Below are 18006 nucleotides of genomic sequence, written 5' to 3'. Positions count from 1 at the left end.
AAGCTACATTTTTGTCTGATGCATATAATCTAGATGCTGCTCCTAAACTGATTTAATGCACTCATTCATCCACATATGCACATCCATGCGGTTCTTGAATTAAGGAAATCCGTAAATTCCATAAATATAATTTCACTGTAATTTAATGAACCGGGCACCTCTCTCTTTCTTAGGGCTAGCTTATTTTAATTTTATCATTTGGGTCATTACAATTCTTACAGATATTATTTTATAAATAGACAGTTGCTCATAATGGTGTATGTATGTAAAGACACAGTTATTCTTCACAGTTAAGTTTTTCAACTTTGAACACAGGATAATATAACTTGTGGGGTATACTACAAAGAGAGATTAATGGGTTAGCGAAGTATGTTGTGCTCAAAGCAAGGGTATGTGGTGACACAAAAGTGGCTTTTTAACCTAGCTTTCATTTTTCATGCTGCAAACTTAACCTGGAACAGGTTATGTCCAAGGTTAGAGCGCATACATGTAAAAGCTCGGCCTACTGACCAATCAGTACTGATTGTTACTTCATGTGAGAAATGTATGTTGCAAGGGGAGCTCCTCCTATCCAAACGTTTAATGTACCTAGATGTGTAGAGTGCTAACATGTGCAGATATGAATACCTGCTGTGTTTGGCCCTTGAGGGCCTCAAAATGGGTGAACAAATTTGTTTGATCAAACATTCAGGCAACAATCTCATACTCATTTTAAATGAACCAGTATGTTACACATAGTTCTGAATGACCAATATCATCGCAACACAGCCTCAACATGAGAACACGCACTGAGTCTGAGCTAAAAGCCTGGTTAGTTCATATTACTCTCTAAGCAGTTATTTTGTCATTAAGTTTAATTTTCATATCAGGCTTAGCTAACACAATTAAATTCCTTAATCTACACTGTCATCTAATGGATAAAACTGAAATAAAACTAGCCTACTTGGGTATAAACCTCACAGCTGTCTTATTACAACATATTTTTCTGCACAGCAATACTTAACAGATTATATTTATTGATCTATTTATCTACTACAACAACTATGTAAATTATGCTAGCAGTTTTACAGTTAGATTAGACTTTATGAGTTCAGGTACATGTGTGTTAAGTTATTTTAGTATTTAAGTGTCTTTTATACACATTGATGAGGCGACTGTGACCAATGGAGACCGCGGGGCTGTCATTGGTCAGATAACGACTCATTCCCACAGCCCCTAGTGTTCCGGCGGTGAATTGCAAAACCATACTGAAAACTGCAATGCAGAACTTAGAAAGACTCAAGACTCCATCAAAGCACCTGCATGGTCAAAGAGTTGGATACTCGGAGTACTATAACGGAACCCTAAGATTGAGGTATAAATACAAATTGACTTAATTGCTCCTTTAAGGCCTCCTGTGGAGGGGGGTTCGAGGGTGGAGGGGTATCTGTAAGGTTGGATATTTAATCCGACCTAATAATGATCTTTTGCAAGATGCAATATTAAGGCTAAGAGTGACACTTTCTCTCCAGAAATTGAAGATAAAATAAAGTGATACCTCAGTTATTACCTTATTGGCTCTGTTATTACATTTTCAAAGTTTTTTACAATGCAAGGCCGATAACGTAATAACCAGCCAATAACGTAATAAGTTATTACGTTATTGGCAAAGCGTTATTACATTATTGGCTTAACAACTTTATTACATTATTGGCAATTTATTACCTTATTGGTTTTATTACATTTGAATTATTACGTTATTGGCCGTTATTACATTATCGGTTGCTACATACCTCTTTATAGGTATCTATACTCAGATAAACCGCATGAAGTTCCTAGGTACCTGAGGGTTTCCTGTACTCTAACTATGGCCAGACAAAGGTATTGGCCAAAAAGCAGATCTCTTTCAGGAGGGTGTTCTCATGCCATTTGAAGACATCAGAAAACAATTTGACATACCTGCTAAACATTTCTTCAAATACCTACAAGTCAGAGACTTCATCTACAAGAACCAAAAAAAGCTCTCAGTACCTGACCTCTCGGCAGTAGAAAATATTGTGGTAAGCCTACACCAGAGAAAACGTATTTCTATCTTACAAATGCATCAGAGGTGATTCTTCCTATTAGCCCAAGAATGTGCATTTTGGACATTAATCTCAGCAGAGTTAACAGAAAGATGGTTACCCTAAGACTACTGCAAGCCAGACGGACTATTGCAAAATGTTGGAAAACTATAAAGAGGCCGACTACCAAAGGATGGCTGGAGGACATTGTGCAAGTTATAGCCATGGAAAAAATATATTATACACTGAAAGGAAAATATGCACTGTTTGAAGAAATGTGGACTTTCTTCTTGGACTTTGTAAAGGGCCATCAATTTCTTAGGGCTCTAAAGTGACCATGCAGTCATTACCCCTGTACAATTGCTGGGCAACCCTCTGTCTAATTACCCCTTGCCTATGTTCCAATGAGCGTGCCATCTAGTTTTGAGTGTTTCATTTACGTTATTTTTATCATAAGAGTTATAATTTTTTGGTCTGGTATCTTGTTTTTGGCGTATACTGTATTTGTCACTTGTTGTTCCTTGAAAAGAGGAAAAAAAAGAGAGAAAGTCCAATAAACACATTTGCAAAAAAAAAGAATTAGTGACATGATACGTTTATAGATTTGAAGTATACTTACCCCATTTTCTTTAAAAGTGGGCTACAATCCCAACCAGTCCTTTGACACGACATTATACATCCTGTTATCAAGAGAAGAGATAAGTCAAGCTTTTACAGTAAATTGTTATGGCATCGTTGTAAACAGTAGCCTATTCCTCAAAAAATTTAACATTCTCATTTCATGAAGAATGGCCGTGAAAACCTTTTTCTCCCATGGGAATTCTAGTTGCACCTCGAGGTCTTCACAGATCTGTGCTAGCTATAGATTATAGCATAATACTTAGGAGTAATATAGATAGCAAAGCATTTTGTAATTCACTCAATTAATTTAAGGTGATTTTGAATTAGACGGCTCAAACATATAAGGTCCTTACTAAGGAGCGACAACGCAGTTTTTTATAACGCCATATTGCTGTGCATGCCATGACCGACTGTGATCAAAACGTGATCAGCCATGCACTGCTGGCTCCACAGTTTTTGAAATTTCAGGGCTAAATAAAATATTTTGGAACAAGGTTTTCTACAGTTCTGAACGTTTATTTTCACTGATTCTTTTGTGGGTGATTTGTGAGATGCTAAACTTTGACATCATATATGCATTTTCACTATTTCAACATAACTTTCTGGAGGGTTTAACCTATTACCTCTAGCTAGCAAAATCCTAATGTAAACTATATGAATCTGATAGCAGATAAACAGGCTAGATAGCCTACATTTCAAACCTATACGTAAGAGCATGCCCCATCAAATCTCTGAAAATACATTTATATATTTAAAACTATTTCTGTTAAGAAACTCACCTTTTGAAGTAGCTCATTTTCCAGGTGAAATCCAATGCGTGGAAGACGGTGGAACAAAATCTCTTCGGAAACCCCAGTTTCAGCGATGCGTTGAAATGGGCATGCCTCAAAGTTGTTGCTCAGCGGCAGGCTGAGGGGCAGGTTTGCTAAGGAAAAACTTTAATATTCTGTGATGACTTGTCTTTGGAAATGAAACTCTTTAGAGTCGCTTACCTTTTGGTCACATTTAACAATTTTGTATTACAAAATTATTGAAGCACAAATTTGCATTGTGTGTCATACAGCTTTGGTGTGCTATACAAAGAAAGTTTGCTTAATCATGTGATCACACATTGATTGCTTTTGTACATGTTTATAGTAAAGAATGAAAGACTAAATTATATCAGTTAAGTATTTTATTTATTAAAGCTATGTTTCAGCATATGAGAACATTGATGACCAATGACATGCTGGGGCTGAGCTGCACATGAATTACATGCATTTTCTACATTTATACGTGCTGGGATGCAACATTTAATATTGTGTGTGATTGAAATTCATGTAGACTATGACTACATTAGTGTCAGAACTGAGAGCAGTCCAGTGTAGTGATGGGAAGTTCAGATCATTTTACTGATTCGGTTCTTTGAATCTCGTTCAGTAAAATGAACAAATCTTTTTTCTAATCATTCGTTCATTTCAACGGGGGGGTGGGGGGGGCTATCCGTCCACTGCAAACACGTATCATATTCTCATGTAGGTTAGAGCATGACATGTGCACCAGCAGATACTATTTCAAAATAAATTCCTGCATTGAACTAATGTATCATGACAGTTTGTATGATTTTGTCATTTATTATCACACTAGCATTTAAATATCACAGCAAACAGTTACACTGCACTAAACTGTAAGTGTAACTGTAAAGTGAAAATTACAAAACCAGTCAGTATGATGACTTGAGCGAATATCATGAACGTCTTACTAAAACAGCGGCCACGCGAAAGGGAGTGAGGAAACTGTTTCTTCTACTACAAAATGGGTCATGTGAAAAAAGGATTCAAAGACTTGTAGAACGACCGAGTCGGGAAATGAACGAATCGTTCCTCTAGCTCCCAGCACAGAGCCTATGCAGGTCACGTGAAAAATGATCCAAAGACTCATAGAAAGACCGAGTTGGGAAATGAACTAGTCGTTACTGTAGCTACCGGAACAGAGCCTATGCAGGTCACGTCAAAAATGATCCAAAGACTCGTAGAAAGACCGAGTTGGGAAATAAACAAATCGTTCCTCTAGCTACCGGTACAGAGCCTATGCAGGTCACATGAAAAATGATCCAAAGACTCGTAGAAAGACCGAGTCGGGAAATGAACGAATCGTTCCTCTAGCTACCGGTACAGAGCCTATGCAGGTCACGTGAAAAATGATCCAAAGACTCGTACCCGAAGACCGAGTCGGGAAATTAACGAATCATTTCTGTTTACTTGGACGAGCCTATGCAACAGTCCCGATGCGCGGCCATGAGAAAATGAACAAATCACTCTTTGAGAGGACTCGTTTCTCCCGAGTCCTCTTAAGGATTCGTTCAAAATGAACGAATTGTTCACCAACGACACATCACTAGTCCAGTGTAATCTCTCCATCTCTGGATAAACCACTATATTGCACTCGAGATCCGTTGTCTTGCGACCAAAGAGCGACGTCGCGGCAACGTTGTCCACGGAACCAAAAAATAATGCAACTAGCCGACCGAGGTACAACGTTGCGGCAAAGTTGTCCACGGGTCTAAAAATAACGTAACCAGCCGACCAAGGTACGAGGTCTCGGCAATGTTGTCCACGGGTCTAAAAATTACGTAAACAGCCGACCAAGGTACAAAGCCTTGGCAACGTTGTCCATGGGACCAAAAAATAACGTAACCAGCCGACCAAGGTACGACGTTGCGGCAACGTTGTCCACACGTCTAAAAAAAACGTAACTAGCCGACCAAGGTATGACTTCGTTGTGGCAACGTTGTCCATGGGACCAACTGGCAATATTCCCTTTATAACGGTGCTACTACGTTGCCACAACGTTGCAAGAAGGTAACGTCGCGGGTTACCAACTGAGCACCTACTGGCAACGTTGCCACAACGTGTTAGCTGGGTACTCTGCTATATAAACTCCCCTTGCTTAACCCACTATACAACAGTTCAGGGACGGAGGTTTGATATCAGCTTTGGTGGCAGGGAGAGGTATAGACATTGTTGGAATACTCTGCTGTTCGTTAGAGGTTTTATATCCATAAAAATATTATAAAAGTCATCATTTTTCAAAATTGTATGGGTAGTTTTCACCCGGTCCCTAACACGACACCGCAAAGCAGCATCTTCCGAATGCGAGACAAATTTCGAATATGAAACTAACTTCACCTCGGTTTGAACTTGCACGAACCAGTGCACTGAAATGGGTCATTTTATGTCTTGAGCTATAAACTCTCTAAATCTGCAGATTGATAATACAACCAGAACTTAGACTTAGTCTTTCCGTTAGTGAAGAGGCGGACTATAACACTTTCTTCAACAACAGTATTGCAGTCTGTCTTTTTAAAGGCAAATATTTAATTCAATTGTAGCCTACTGTTGAGTCCCGATTTGAGCATTAGCTAAATTTAAGGTGTCAGAATAAACACAAAACAAACGTCAAAGTCCTCACTGAAGACCAAATTGAAAATTGCCAACTGTTCACTGTTTTCCAAGTCACTGAATGAGGAAGTGACGTCCAAACTGAAGACCCGCCTTGACGAACCACTGACAAGAAGAGCGTGGTGACATGTATGTTAATGCTATAGAGTATAGACTATTGAATAAAGAGTTGAAAAAACCTTGTCAATATGAAATGCAATGCAATAAGCGTTCATTAAAATTTGAATTCAAAATAATACAAACTGAATTGCGGATTGCATTGTCATTTGCACACTGAATTGCCATTTGACATCTGATTTGCCATTTGAGTTGCGGATTGCATTGCCACTTTGCACATTGAATTGTCATTTGAAAAATTATTTCCCATTTGAATAAAGAGTTGAAAAAACCTTGTCAATATGCAATGCAATAAGCGTTCATAAAAATTTGTATTCAAAATAATTAAAACTGAATTGTGGATTGCATTGTGATTTGCACATTGAATTGCCATTTGATTGTTACGTCAATTATTAATTGGCAGCATTTATGCCATTTAGAACATGCTTAATGACTGTAAGGTGTCATTAAGTAGCCTAACTTTATTTCTTTAGGGGAAATAGGACAAAAGCATGTGCAATATTACATTAGGTATTAGACTATTACATTAACCTGCTCTGAAATATAGGGTTAGCACTTTGTTTCGGCCGGGGTGGGGGTGGGGGGGGGGGGTCGGACAGACCTGCCCCCACTGCTTAAAAAAATCCTAGAGGAAACACTGCTGTATTCATGCATTACCTGAGGAGTGAGATTAACCGGCAACATAAGCTGTTGAGAGTGGATAAGTGTATTAATGTATGATACTATGTTTGTTCAGGTTGTGCCTCATATGGCATGAAGTCACGTGTGACTGATGACATCACTGTTTTATAAGAGGGATGTTCACCCTCTTTTCTCTCTCTACCTGACTCTCACGGAGAGCAGTATGTTGGGCACAATTCTGCAATAAACAATGTCATGATTAATGGCTAAAGAGACAAACTTCTGATCATCCCTTTATGAATTATTATTCCGCTGTACAGGTAGGCAGAAAGTATAAGCCTAGCCTACCTGTTAACATAAGCAACAAAGTTCTGAAACCATGGCGCTGTGTTATAAACAAACACAGATTTGTGAGTCCTGAAAGTGGGCTGATGGAAATTATGCATACTATTCATAATGGGCATAGCAGGTAATGTTAAGTGCACTGTAGCCGTTAAATAAAGTAAGTTCCATACCTGTCGGCCATTGGCCCAAAGACTAAAGCACCAACCAGAAGGCCAGCCATGTAGATGGACTGTGATGCCTCATTTAGACCTCTGTTATCACACACCATGTTAAACTGAGAAGGTGGGAAGGAGATTGAGAAAATAAGAGACAGTTCTAAAATCTTAGTTGTTTAGCTTGATGTCCTAGATGTCATGCTTGATGACACAATGAAGCATAACATAGTAACTGATCTGAAAAAAGATAAGCAGACACTCTCACATCAGATTAGAATAATATATTTGAAGTTTATGTCTACAAAGTATAAACAAGGAACTAGGAAACAGAGAAAATGCTCCCATCTCCAGTTATACATACTGTTGCTTATTTGAGGACACAGGCTCCTATCAAGGTAGTGATATGATAAATACATAAGGAACATGGGTTGGGTTGTTGCCAAATCAAATGGTATCAGATATTATTGAAGTGTTACAAGCATTACAATTCAACAGCGACAATGGATACCAAAGTTCTTATAATTCTTCATAATACAAAAATAGACTATGCCGAAATTACAGGCGGTTTAAATGACATCAATATTTCAGTCAACATTCCTACCTCTGACACAAGACTGGTGGTGTCTTGAGGAGCTTCATAATCCCACCCATTAGTGCACTTCGTGGTACTATTTATCCCGTTGGTTTTGATCGACTCAATATCCCAATCCACTTCTGTGAACATTTTACAAGATTCGTACTCTCCATCCTTGTTCAAAGGTATTGTGAGATTTTGTTGTTGTTCTTTGGTCAAGTTAGGGCCATTGGTCTGGATCCAGTCCGTATTACAGTGATGTGAGAAATTAAGACTTGTGAACACCTGGCCAAACATGTGAAAGGCAGTAAAAATGTTTGGGATGCATATTGCTATTAGCAAGCGCTTCTGAAATGCGCCAAACTCCCCGACCTCTTTGAGTACTTGCCCGAAGCCGCTCATTCTAGGAAACTGTAATCTGAAGACAAACCGAGTTGGATATGACGTCCACGAGGTAGGTTTGAATAGCTTTTAAACAGACGGTCAATGTACAAACTGGACGGGCAATGTACAAATTAAATTAATATTTAAGCTATTGGCTAAACAGTGCACACAGATTGCTTGTTAGCGGTGAAACGCCATAGCTTCCAACTACTAGAGCTTGTTAGTTAGTGGGAAAGTTTATAAACTGGGATTTAAAGCCCCTGTAAAATGAGAACTAAATATGTGTTCTGCGTTTGTCACACCACAGAAAAATGTGTTGCCTATAACCACAAGTGGGGATTTCTTTACAGTTTTTAACAATTGTTAACACACGGGTCCGTGTAGGTTGTGGCCATTGTTTTTTCTATTTTGCAACCCGTGTTGACAAACGCAATATAGGGCCGTAATATCGTTTTGTCATTTTAGTAGCCTAACTCAAACACACATTTAAGTATTACGGCTTGTTTTTGGTTGTTTCGTTTTAAAAAAAATAATGAAATAACCATATAACACAAATGGTATAACGAGCCATTACCCAGCTAACACATGACGTTGCGGCAACGTTGCCAGTAAGTGCTCAGTTGGTAACCCGCGACGTTACCTTCTGGCAACGTCGTGGCAACGTCGTAGCAACGTTATAAAGGGAATGTTGCCAGTTGGTCCCATGGGCAACGTTGCCACGACGTCGTTCCTTGGTCGGCTGGTTACGTTATTTTTAGACCAGTGGGCAACGTTGCCGCGACGTCGTACCTTGGTCCGCTGGTTACGTTATTTTTAGACCAGTGGGCGACGTTGCCGCGACGTCATACCTTGGTCCGCTGGTAACGTCATTTCTAGGTCCGTGGGCAACGTTGCCGCGACGTTGTACCTTGGTCGGCTGGTTACGTTATTTTTTGGTCCCATGGACAACGTTGCCGCGACGTCGTACCTTGGTCGGCTGGTAACGTCATTTTTAGGTCCGTGGGCAACGTTGCCGCGACGTTGTACCTTGGTCAGCTGGTTACGTTATTTTTTGGTCCCATGGACAACGTTGCCGCGACGTTGTACCTTGGTCGGCTGGTTACGTTATTTTTTGGTCCCATGGACAACGTTGCCGCGACGTTGTACCTTGGTCGTCTGGTTACGTTAATTTTGGTCCCGTGGACAACGTTGCCGCGACGTTGTACCTTGGTCGGCTGGTTACCTTATTTTTAGACCTGTGGACAACGTTGCCGCGACGTCGTCCCTTGGTCGGCTGGTTACCTTATTTTTGTCGCAGGACAACGGATCTTGAGTGCAATATAGTGGTTTATATATATAAATGTAGACACTGCATGTAATTCATGTGCTGCTCAGCCCCAGCAGGTCATTGGTCATCAATGTTCTCATATGCAGACACATCGTAAATCAAAAAAGACAGAATGTGGAATATAATTTAGTCTTTCATTCTTTACTATAAACATGTACAAAAGCAATCAATGTGTGATGAGTAACATGATTAAGCAAACATTATGGCTAAAGCACACCAAAGCTGTATGACACACAATGCAAATTTGTGCTCCAATAGTTTTGTAATAGGCCTACAAAATTGTTAAATGTGACCAAAAGGTAAGCGACTCTTAAGAGTTTCATTTACAAAGACAAGTCATCACAGAATATTACAATTCTTCCTTAGCAAACCTGCCCCTCAGTCTGCCCCTGAGCAACAACTTTGCGCATGCCCATTTCAAGGCATAGCTGAAACTGGGCTTCCTAAACAGTTTTTGCCGGGGTCCTACCGTCTTTCACACAATGGATTTTACCTGGAAATAAGTTACTTCAAAGGTGAGTTTCTTTACAGACATAGTTTTAAATATATAAACATATTTTTAGAAATTGGATGGGGCATATAGGTTTGAAATTGAGTTGTTTATAGCGTTATATCAGATTCACATTGTTTACGTTAGAATTTCGCTAGCTAGGTTAAACCCTCCAGAAAGTTGTTTTGAAATACTGAAAATGCATACATGTTATCAAAGTTTAGAGTCTCAAAAATCACCCTCAAAAGAATCAGTGAAAATAAAAGTTCAGAACTGTTAGAAAACCTTGTCCCAAAATAGTTTATTTAGTTAGCTAGCCCTGAATTTTCAAAGACGCTAGCGCGTGGCTGATCACGTTCACAGTCGGTCATGGCATGCACAGCAATGGCGTCTGTAAAAGTATCATGTCACTAATTCTTCCAATTTGTACATGACATTTGTTTTTGGATAAGTTTATTCGTTTTAACCTTTAGATGCGTGAGTTCTAAATATTTCAGACACTTTCACCAGAGTACGTGAGTTATTTTTCCAAAACGGAAGGTATGTAGCTTTAATTAGCTTCCGTTACCTAGCAACCTAAGATAATACTCGTACCAATGCTACTACTTGCTAGTGTTACTTGTTAGCCTACTAATTGTAAATTTTGAAGCCATACTGTAGTGTTTATCATATAGTTTCTGCCCATCGGAAAATAGTTGGTTGGAATGTTCAGAATCACACATGTGCGATGCTACGCTGTGGGGCCCTGCTTTCGAACGATCACATATGTGCGATGCTTCTTCTATATCAATATACTAATAGGCTACTATGTACGTAAACTACATTCCACTTTCATTTCTGTACAGGTGATCCGACCACCATCACAAGTACTGTGTCCCTTGGAAATTATGGTAAAGTAATGAATGACCGTTTATAACAGTGACAATAATTGTATGAGCCATGGCAACCCTAAAGGCTATGCTTTGAAGCAAAAGTATGACTTAAAACGTTTGCATCACCAGATGCCATACCTCTAGGTGTCAACTCTGGTCTGGTGGAGGAGAACCCATAGGGTGCCCCGGAAAACAGCTGGCAGCCAGGCAAGTGCAAATATAAGACACTCAAAAAAATACTCATACCATTGCCATTGTAAGGCATACCTAATTGTAAGGCATACTTAAGTTGTTCTGATCGTGGGGGGAAACATATTTGTCAAAACAACAAATGTTGTCTTACTAATGCTTTGTATACCCCATTCAGCTGTACCATCTTGGGCAAAGACCAATCAAGGTAACATTTGTTATGTACATCAATGTTACAGCTAATCTAGAAGAACCACAGTGTATGCCAATCATGCAAACTCTTGTAAACTTGTTTTACTTGTCTTTAATTACAGACACATTACAGGTTATGCTCCGGAAGATGGAGACATTGGAAGAGAACCAGCGAGAGGCTCTCCTGTTCAGGCGACCACAGAGCAGACACACTGAAGAGGTGCCAGTGATGGACCTACAGGTGGCCCAAACACAGGCTGAACTTCAAGACCTTGAGGAGCGCCTTAAGGTGCTGGAGTTGCGAAAGAGAGCGGTAAGTGTTTGGAGATCCCACAAACTATGGCTTACACGCATTCAGCGTTCACATTGGTGCTGACAATAAGTTCATGACTTCTAATTCCAGACACTGTGATGAAGTAGAAGACGGGACTGGGAGAGAAAGCTGTGGAGCTCCGCGTAGAGGAAACACTCAAACACACCCCGGCAGCCCATTCAAAACCAGCCAGGTGAATGAATCATGTTTGCAACTTCCATATCCAATGTTTCACATGGCTATGACACAAATCTAGAATCACATAATATTTTAATTGATGACGAATATTATTTTAGATGTGATTTTTTTAATGACTTGTATAGCCCCTTTTCACACGTGCGATTATGTTAATCGAAAACTAACTTATTTTGTGCTTCCTTGTCAGGGCCAACAGACAGAACTCATAGCGGGGACTGGAAGAAGATTTTAATTCATTTTTTGCACTTTGTTTGTTTGGCACTTTTGTTTTGCAGTGTTTGTTTTGCAGTGTTTTTTTCTTTGCAGTTTTTGTTTTGCAGTGTTTGTTTTGCAGTGGCACTTTTTATCACGTATGTATATATTTTGGCCATTTTAGTTTTTTAATTGTAAATGTTACATGCATACTTTGTGCATTGTCATTTTAGCAGACGCTCTTATTTACAGTAAGTACAGGGATATTCCCTGGAGGAAAGTAAGGTGAAGTGCCTTGCCCAAGGACACATCATTTGGCAACCTTCTGATTTAATAGCCTGATTTCCCAACCGATCAGCCATCTGACTCCCCTTTAGTATAGGTAGACCACATATTTAGGATTCCTATATGGTGAATGTATATACCTTCCTGCCAAAGTAAATTCCTTGTCTGTGCAAACTTTCATGGCAATTAAAACACTTTATGATTCTGAAATGCTGCCTCGTTTATGATTTAGCTTGAGTCAGGCTACACATCACACAAACATATTCCTCCTAACGTTGGCTATCTATTATACCAAAACAAGTAGCCTTCTGGGCAAATGAGGTCTGCATATGAAATATAGGTTACTTCATCGTCGTCATCGTCGTCATCTGCCGCTTGTCCGGGGATCGGGTCGCGGGGGCAGCGACCTAAGCAGGGAGGCCCAGACTTCCCTCCCCCCGGCCACTTCCGCCAGCTCTTCCTGGGGGACCCCAAGGCGTTCCCAGGCCAGCCGAGAGACATAGTCCCTCCAGCGTGTCCTGGGTCTTCCCCGGGGCCTCTTCCCAGTGGGACGTGCCCGGAACACCTCACCAGGGAGGCGTCCAGGAGGCATCCTAATCAGATGCCCGAGCCACCTCAGCTGGCTCCTCTCGACGCGGAGGAGCAGCGGTTCTACTCTGAGCCCCTCCCGGATGACCGAGCTTCTCACCCTATCTCTAAGGGAGAGCCCGGACACCCTACGGAGAAAGCTCATTTCGGCCGCTTGTATTCGCGATCTCGTTCTTTCGGTCACTACCCATAGTTCGTGACCATAGGTGAGGGTAGGAACGTAGATCGACTGGTAAATAGAGAGCTTCGCCTTTCGACTCAGCTCCTTCTTCACCACGACGGACCGATGCAGAGCCCGCATCACTGCGGACGCCGCACCGATCCGCCTGTCGACCTCGCGCTCCATTCTTCCCTCACTCGTGAACAAGACCCCGAGGTACTTGAACTCCTCCGCTTGGTTCAGGATCTCCTCCCCGACCCGGAGATGGCACTCCACCCTTTTCCGGTCGATTACCATGGCCTCAGATTTGGAGGTGCTGATTCGCATCCCAGCCGCTTCACATTCGGTTGCGAACCGCTCCAGTGAGAGCTGAAGGTCACGGCCCGATGAAGCCAACAGGACCACATCATCCGCAAAAAGCAGCGACCCGATCCTGAGGTCACCAAACCGGACCCCCTCAACACCCTGGCTGCGCCTAGAAATTCTGTCCATATAGGTAATGAACAGAATCGGTGACATAGGGCAGCCCTGGCGGAGTCCAACCCTCACCGGAAACAAGTTCGACTTACTACCGGCAATGCGGACCAAACTCTGGCACCGGTCGTACAGGGACCGGACAGCCCCGATCAGGAAATCCGGTACCCCGTACTCTCGGAGCACCCCCCACATGAGCCCCCGAGGGACACGGTCGAACGCCTTTTCCAAATCCACAAAACATGTGTAGACTGGTTGGGCGAACTCCCATGTACCCTCCAGGACTCCGCGGAGGGTATAAAGCTGGTCCACTGTTCCACGGCCAGGACGAAAACCACATTGCTCCTCCTGAATCCGAGGTTCGACAATCCGACGGACCCTCCTCTCCAGGACCCCTGAATAGACTTTCCCAGGGAGGCTGAGGAGTGTGATCCCCCTAAAGTTGGAGCACACCCTCCGGTCCCCCTTTTTAAAGAGGGGAACCACCACCCCGGTCTGCCAGTCCAGAGGCACTGTCCCCGATGTCCACGCGATGTTGCAGAGTCGTGTCAACCAAGACAGCCCTACAACATCCAGAGCCTTAAGGAACTCCGGGCGGACCTCATCCACCCCAGGGGCCCTGCCACCGCGGAGCTTTTCAACCACCTCGGCGACCTCAGCCCCAGAGATAGAAGGGCCCCCCCCGATGTCCCCAGACTCTGCCTCCACGTTGGAAAGCGTGTTGGTGGAATTAAGGAGGTCTTCGAAGTATTCCTTCCACCGATCCAGGACGTCCCCCGTCGAGGTCAGCAGCGCACCATCCCCACCGTATACAGTGTTGACAGAGCACTGCTTCCCCCTCCTGAGCCGCCGGATGGTGGTCCAGAACCTTTTTGAAGCCGTTCGGAAGTCATTCTCCATGGCCTCGCCGAACTCCTCCCATGCCCGGGTTTTTGCCTCCGCGACCGCCAAAGCCGCGTTCCGCCTGGCCTGCCGGTACACATCAGCTGCCTCTGGAGTCCTACCAGCCAATAAAGTCCGATAGGCCTCCTTCTTCAGCTTGACGGCATCCCTCACCTCCGGAGTCCACCACCGGGTCCGAGGGTTACCGCCGCGACATGCACCGACCGCCCTGCGGCCGCAGCTCCGGTCAGCCGCTTCAACAATGGAGGCCCGGAACATGGCCCATTCGGACTCAATGTCCCCGGCCCCCCCCGAGACATGATCGAAGCTCTCCCGGAGGTGGGAGTTGAAGCTCCTTCTGACAGAGGGTTCCGCCAGACGTTCCCAGCAGACCCTCACATTACGTTTGGGCCTGCCAGGCCTGACCGGCGTCCTCCCCCACCATCGAAGCCAACTCACCACCAGGTGGTGATCAGTTGACAGCTCCGCCCCTCTCCTCACCCGAGTGTCCAAGACATGCGGCCCCAAGTCCGATGACACGACTACAAAGTCGATCATCGAACTGAGACCTCGGGTGTCCTGGTGCCAGGTGCACATATGGACACCCTTATGCTTGAACATGGTGTTCGTTATGGACAAACCGTGTCTAGCACAGAAGTCCAACAACAAAACACCACTCGGGTTCAGATCGGGGGGGCCGTTCCTCCCAATCACGCCCCTCCAGGTCTCACTGTCATTGCCCACATGAGCATTGAAGTCCCCCAGGAGGACGAGGGAATCCCCAGGAGGAGCGCTTTCCAGCACCCCCCCCAGAGACTCCAAAAAGGGTGGGTACTCTGAGCTGCCGTTTGGTGCATAAGCACAAACGACAGTGAGGACCCGTCCCCCCACCCGAAGGCGGAGGGAGGCTACCCTCTCGTCCACCGGGGTGAACCCCAATGTACAGGCGCCGAACCGAGGGGAAACCAGTATTCCCACCCCAGCTCGACGCCTCTCACCAAGGGCAACTCCAGAGTGGAAGAGAGTCCAGCCCCTCTCAAGGAGACTGGTTCCGGAGCCCACGCTGTGCGTCGAGGCGAGGCCGACTATATCTAGCCGGAAACTCTCTACCTCGCGCACCAGCTCAGGCTCCTTTCCCGCCAGCGAGGTGACGTTCCACGTCCCTAAAGCTAACTTTTGCAGCCGAGGATCGGACCGCCAAGGCCCCCGCCTTCGGCCGCCGCCCGTCTCACACTGCACCCGACCCCCATGACCCCTCCTGCGGATGGTGAGCCCACTGGAAGAGGGTCCCACGTTGTCTCTTCGGGCTGTGCCCGACCGGGCCCCATGGGAAAAGGCCCGGCCACCAGGCGCTCGCCATCGAGCCCCACCCCCGGGCCTGGCTCCAGGGGGGGGCCCCGGTGACCCGCTTCCGGGCAGGGGCAACTGAGTACCATTGTTGTATTTCTTCATGGTTGGTTTTTTGAGCCACTCTTTGTCTGGTCTTTCACCTGGAACCTGTTTGCCTTGGGTGACCCTACCAGGGGCATGAAGCCCCCGACAACATAGCTTCCAGGATCACTAGGACACGCAAACCCCTCCACCGCGGTAAGGTGGTGACTCAAGGAGGGGAGGTTACTTCATAATTAAGTAAATTGTTGACGTTGCAGTTACGGACTAGCAACGTCACAAAATTACGTTGCTAGGAGGTCGCCGTTACGGACTGGCAACGTCACAAAACAACGTTGCTAGGAGGTCGCGGTTACCGACTGGCAACGTCGGAAAATAACGTTGCCACGACGTCGCGGTTACGGATTGGCAACGTCCCAAAACAACGTTGCTAGGAGGTTGCGGTTACCGACTGGCAACGTCGGAAAATAACGTTGCGACGACGTCGCTGTTACGGACTGGCAACGTCAGAAAATTACGTTGCTAGGAGGTTGCGGTTACGGACTGGCAACGTCGGAAAATAACGTTGCCACGACGTTGCGGTTACGGACTGGCAACGTCGGAAAATTAACGTTGCCACGACGTCGCGGTTACGGACTGGCAACGTCACAAGATGACGTTGCGGCAACCTACTGGCGCCCCACAGATGCACGGTCCCGCAACGTCGCCAAAGACGTTGCGGCAACGTATGTTTGGTCATCGCGTGACGTTGCGACAACGTCAGGGCAACGTAAATGTGTTAGCTGGGTAATCGTTGTTTTGATTATTCCATATTCTTTATGCTAATATCTGCAACAACAAAAAAATAGCCTCGTAATATCGATTTGTTCATTTTGGATGTCAGAACCAGATTATGGGGAAAGGCTTGGTTTCCATTGTTTTGTTTCATTTTGGAATTACGGAATATCCATATAACACAAACGGTATAACGAGCCATTTAGCCTACTCGTTTGTTTGATCGGCCGTATTGTGCATACTGGCACAAGTGAAAAAGAGAGGGAGAGATGCTAAACGATTGGGAGTGTTATTACTTCTGAACACCAGAGGGCAGCAACGACCTGTGATCTGTAGGCCTACACGCTTGACGACATAGCAGCAGGTTCTTTAGTAGAAGACCCACACCAAACTGGAAGCACATGTTGACCGAGTTTGCTACTTGCTACTTAGTTAATAAATATTTGATGAACCCAAGTTTCTTTAATATATATTAGAAACATTACAAGACGGGGCTCCAGTGTGTGTTCAAACAAGGCCAAAAGGGCCCGATGGTATCAGTTGAAAAAGACAATCACACCTGTGCAAGAAACCCTCCCCAACCATCCCTCCCCCCACCTAAATTACCTTTCAGCTCTGTTGTATGTTTTAATGAAGTGCATTGAGGCAATCAGTGAGGAAATCTTCCCTTTTTATTAATAAAAAACATAATATTTTCCATCAATGTACAACACTACACTTGTTTAGCCAACATCAATGCATTCCCGCTGTTACACACCATTTTAAAATGTCCTGAGAAAGGAAATTACTGTTCTGCTTGTAACGATTTGTATAGTAGCCTATACTTCTGTGCTTAAAGTTAGTATACTAGCTTGAGACCACCGTAGCCACAGGAATGAGAATGAATGCAATTAGAGGGGCGGCTGTGTCTACATACAATTTTTCTTGTTGCTTGTTCGTAATTTAAATATTAAGTTAGTTCCAACCAAGTAGGCCTACTTAAATTGTACAGGAGGCATTCCATGAGTGCTGATATTTGACAGCCTCAGACAGCATGTCTGCCACTGGGCCTTATGAAAAGGCTCTTGTCTTGATTTGCAATGTAGCTAGGCGAGGTTCTAGACCATGAGGGGGGGGGCAGTTAAATTGGGGCCAGTGGTGCTGTTAGAGGGGCCAGTTACATTAAACATTATTGTTGTCATATCGTTTTCTTCATTGCAGTGCAAGCATAAACAGGCAAAAGCAGTGGCACCCCCAGAAATGTTTCATAGGAGTGGCCAGATGGGGCCACTTAAATCTTGGGGTGGCACTCCACAATCAAAAGCCATATCTGAATTTCAGGGATTGTATTATGCTGTTGTAGTATATAAGTTAGTTGAAAACAGCAGTGGGCTGGGAAAGGG

The 18006-nt window shown here is 44.0% G+C and overlaps 1 protein-coding gene across 1 annotated transcript in view; it reads right to left on the bottom strand.

Annotated features, from left to right (window-relative positions):
- slc22a13b (solute carrier family 22 member 13b) overlaps positions 1 to 8332 on the bottom strand; it is a 126192-nt gene extending 117860 nt beyond the window's left edge. The window contains exons 1-2 of the mRNA XM_047023464.1: positions 7943 to 8332; positions 7357 to 7460 (exon numbers count right to left, since the gene is read on the bottom strand). Of these exons, the coding sequence (XP_046879420.1) occupies positions 7357 to 7460; positions 7943 to 8317 (479 nt within the window). The 5' untranslated portion in view covers positions 8318 to 8332. The remainder of the gene's footprint in view (positions 1 to 7356; positions 7461 to 7942) is intronic.
- Between the last annotated feature and the right edge of the window lie 9674 nt (positions 8333 to 18006).

This window comes from Hypomesus transpacificus, chromosome 8 (assembly GCF_021917145.1).
Source record: "Hypomesus transpacificus isolate Combined female chromosome 8, fHypTra1, whole genome shotgun sequence".
Taxonomy (NCBI): domain Eukaryota; kingdom Metazoa; phylum Chordata; class Actinopteri; order Osmeriformes; family Osmeridae; genus Hypomesus; species Hypomesus transpacificus.
This window is presented reverse-complemented; position numbering and strand designations above follow the sequence as displayed.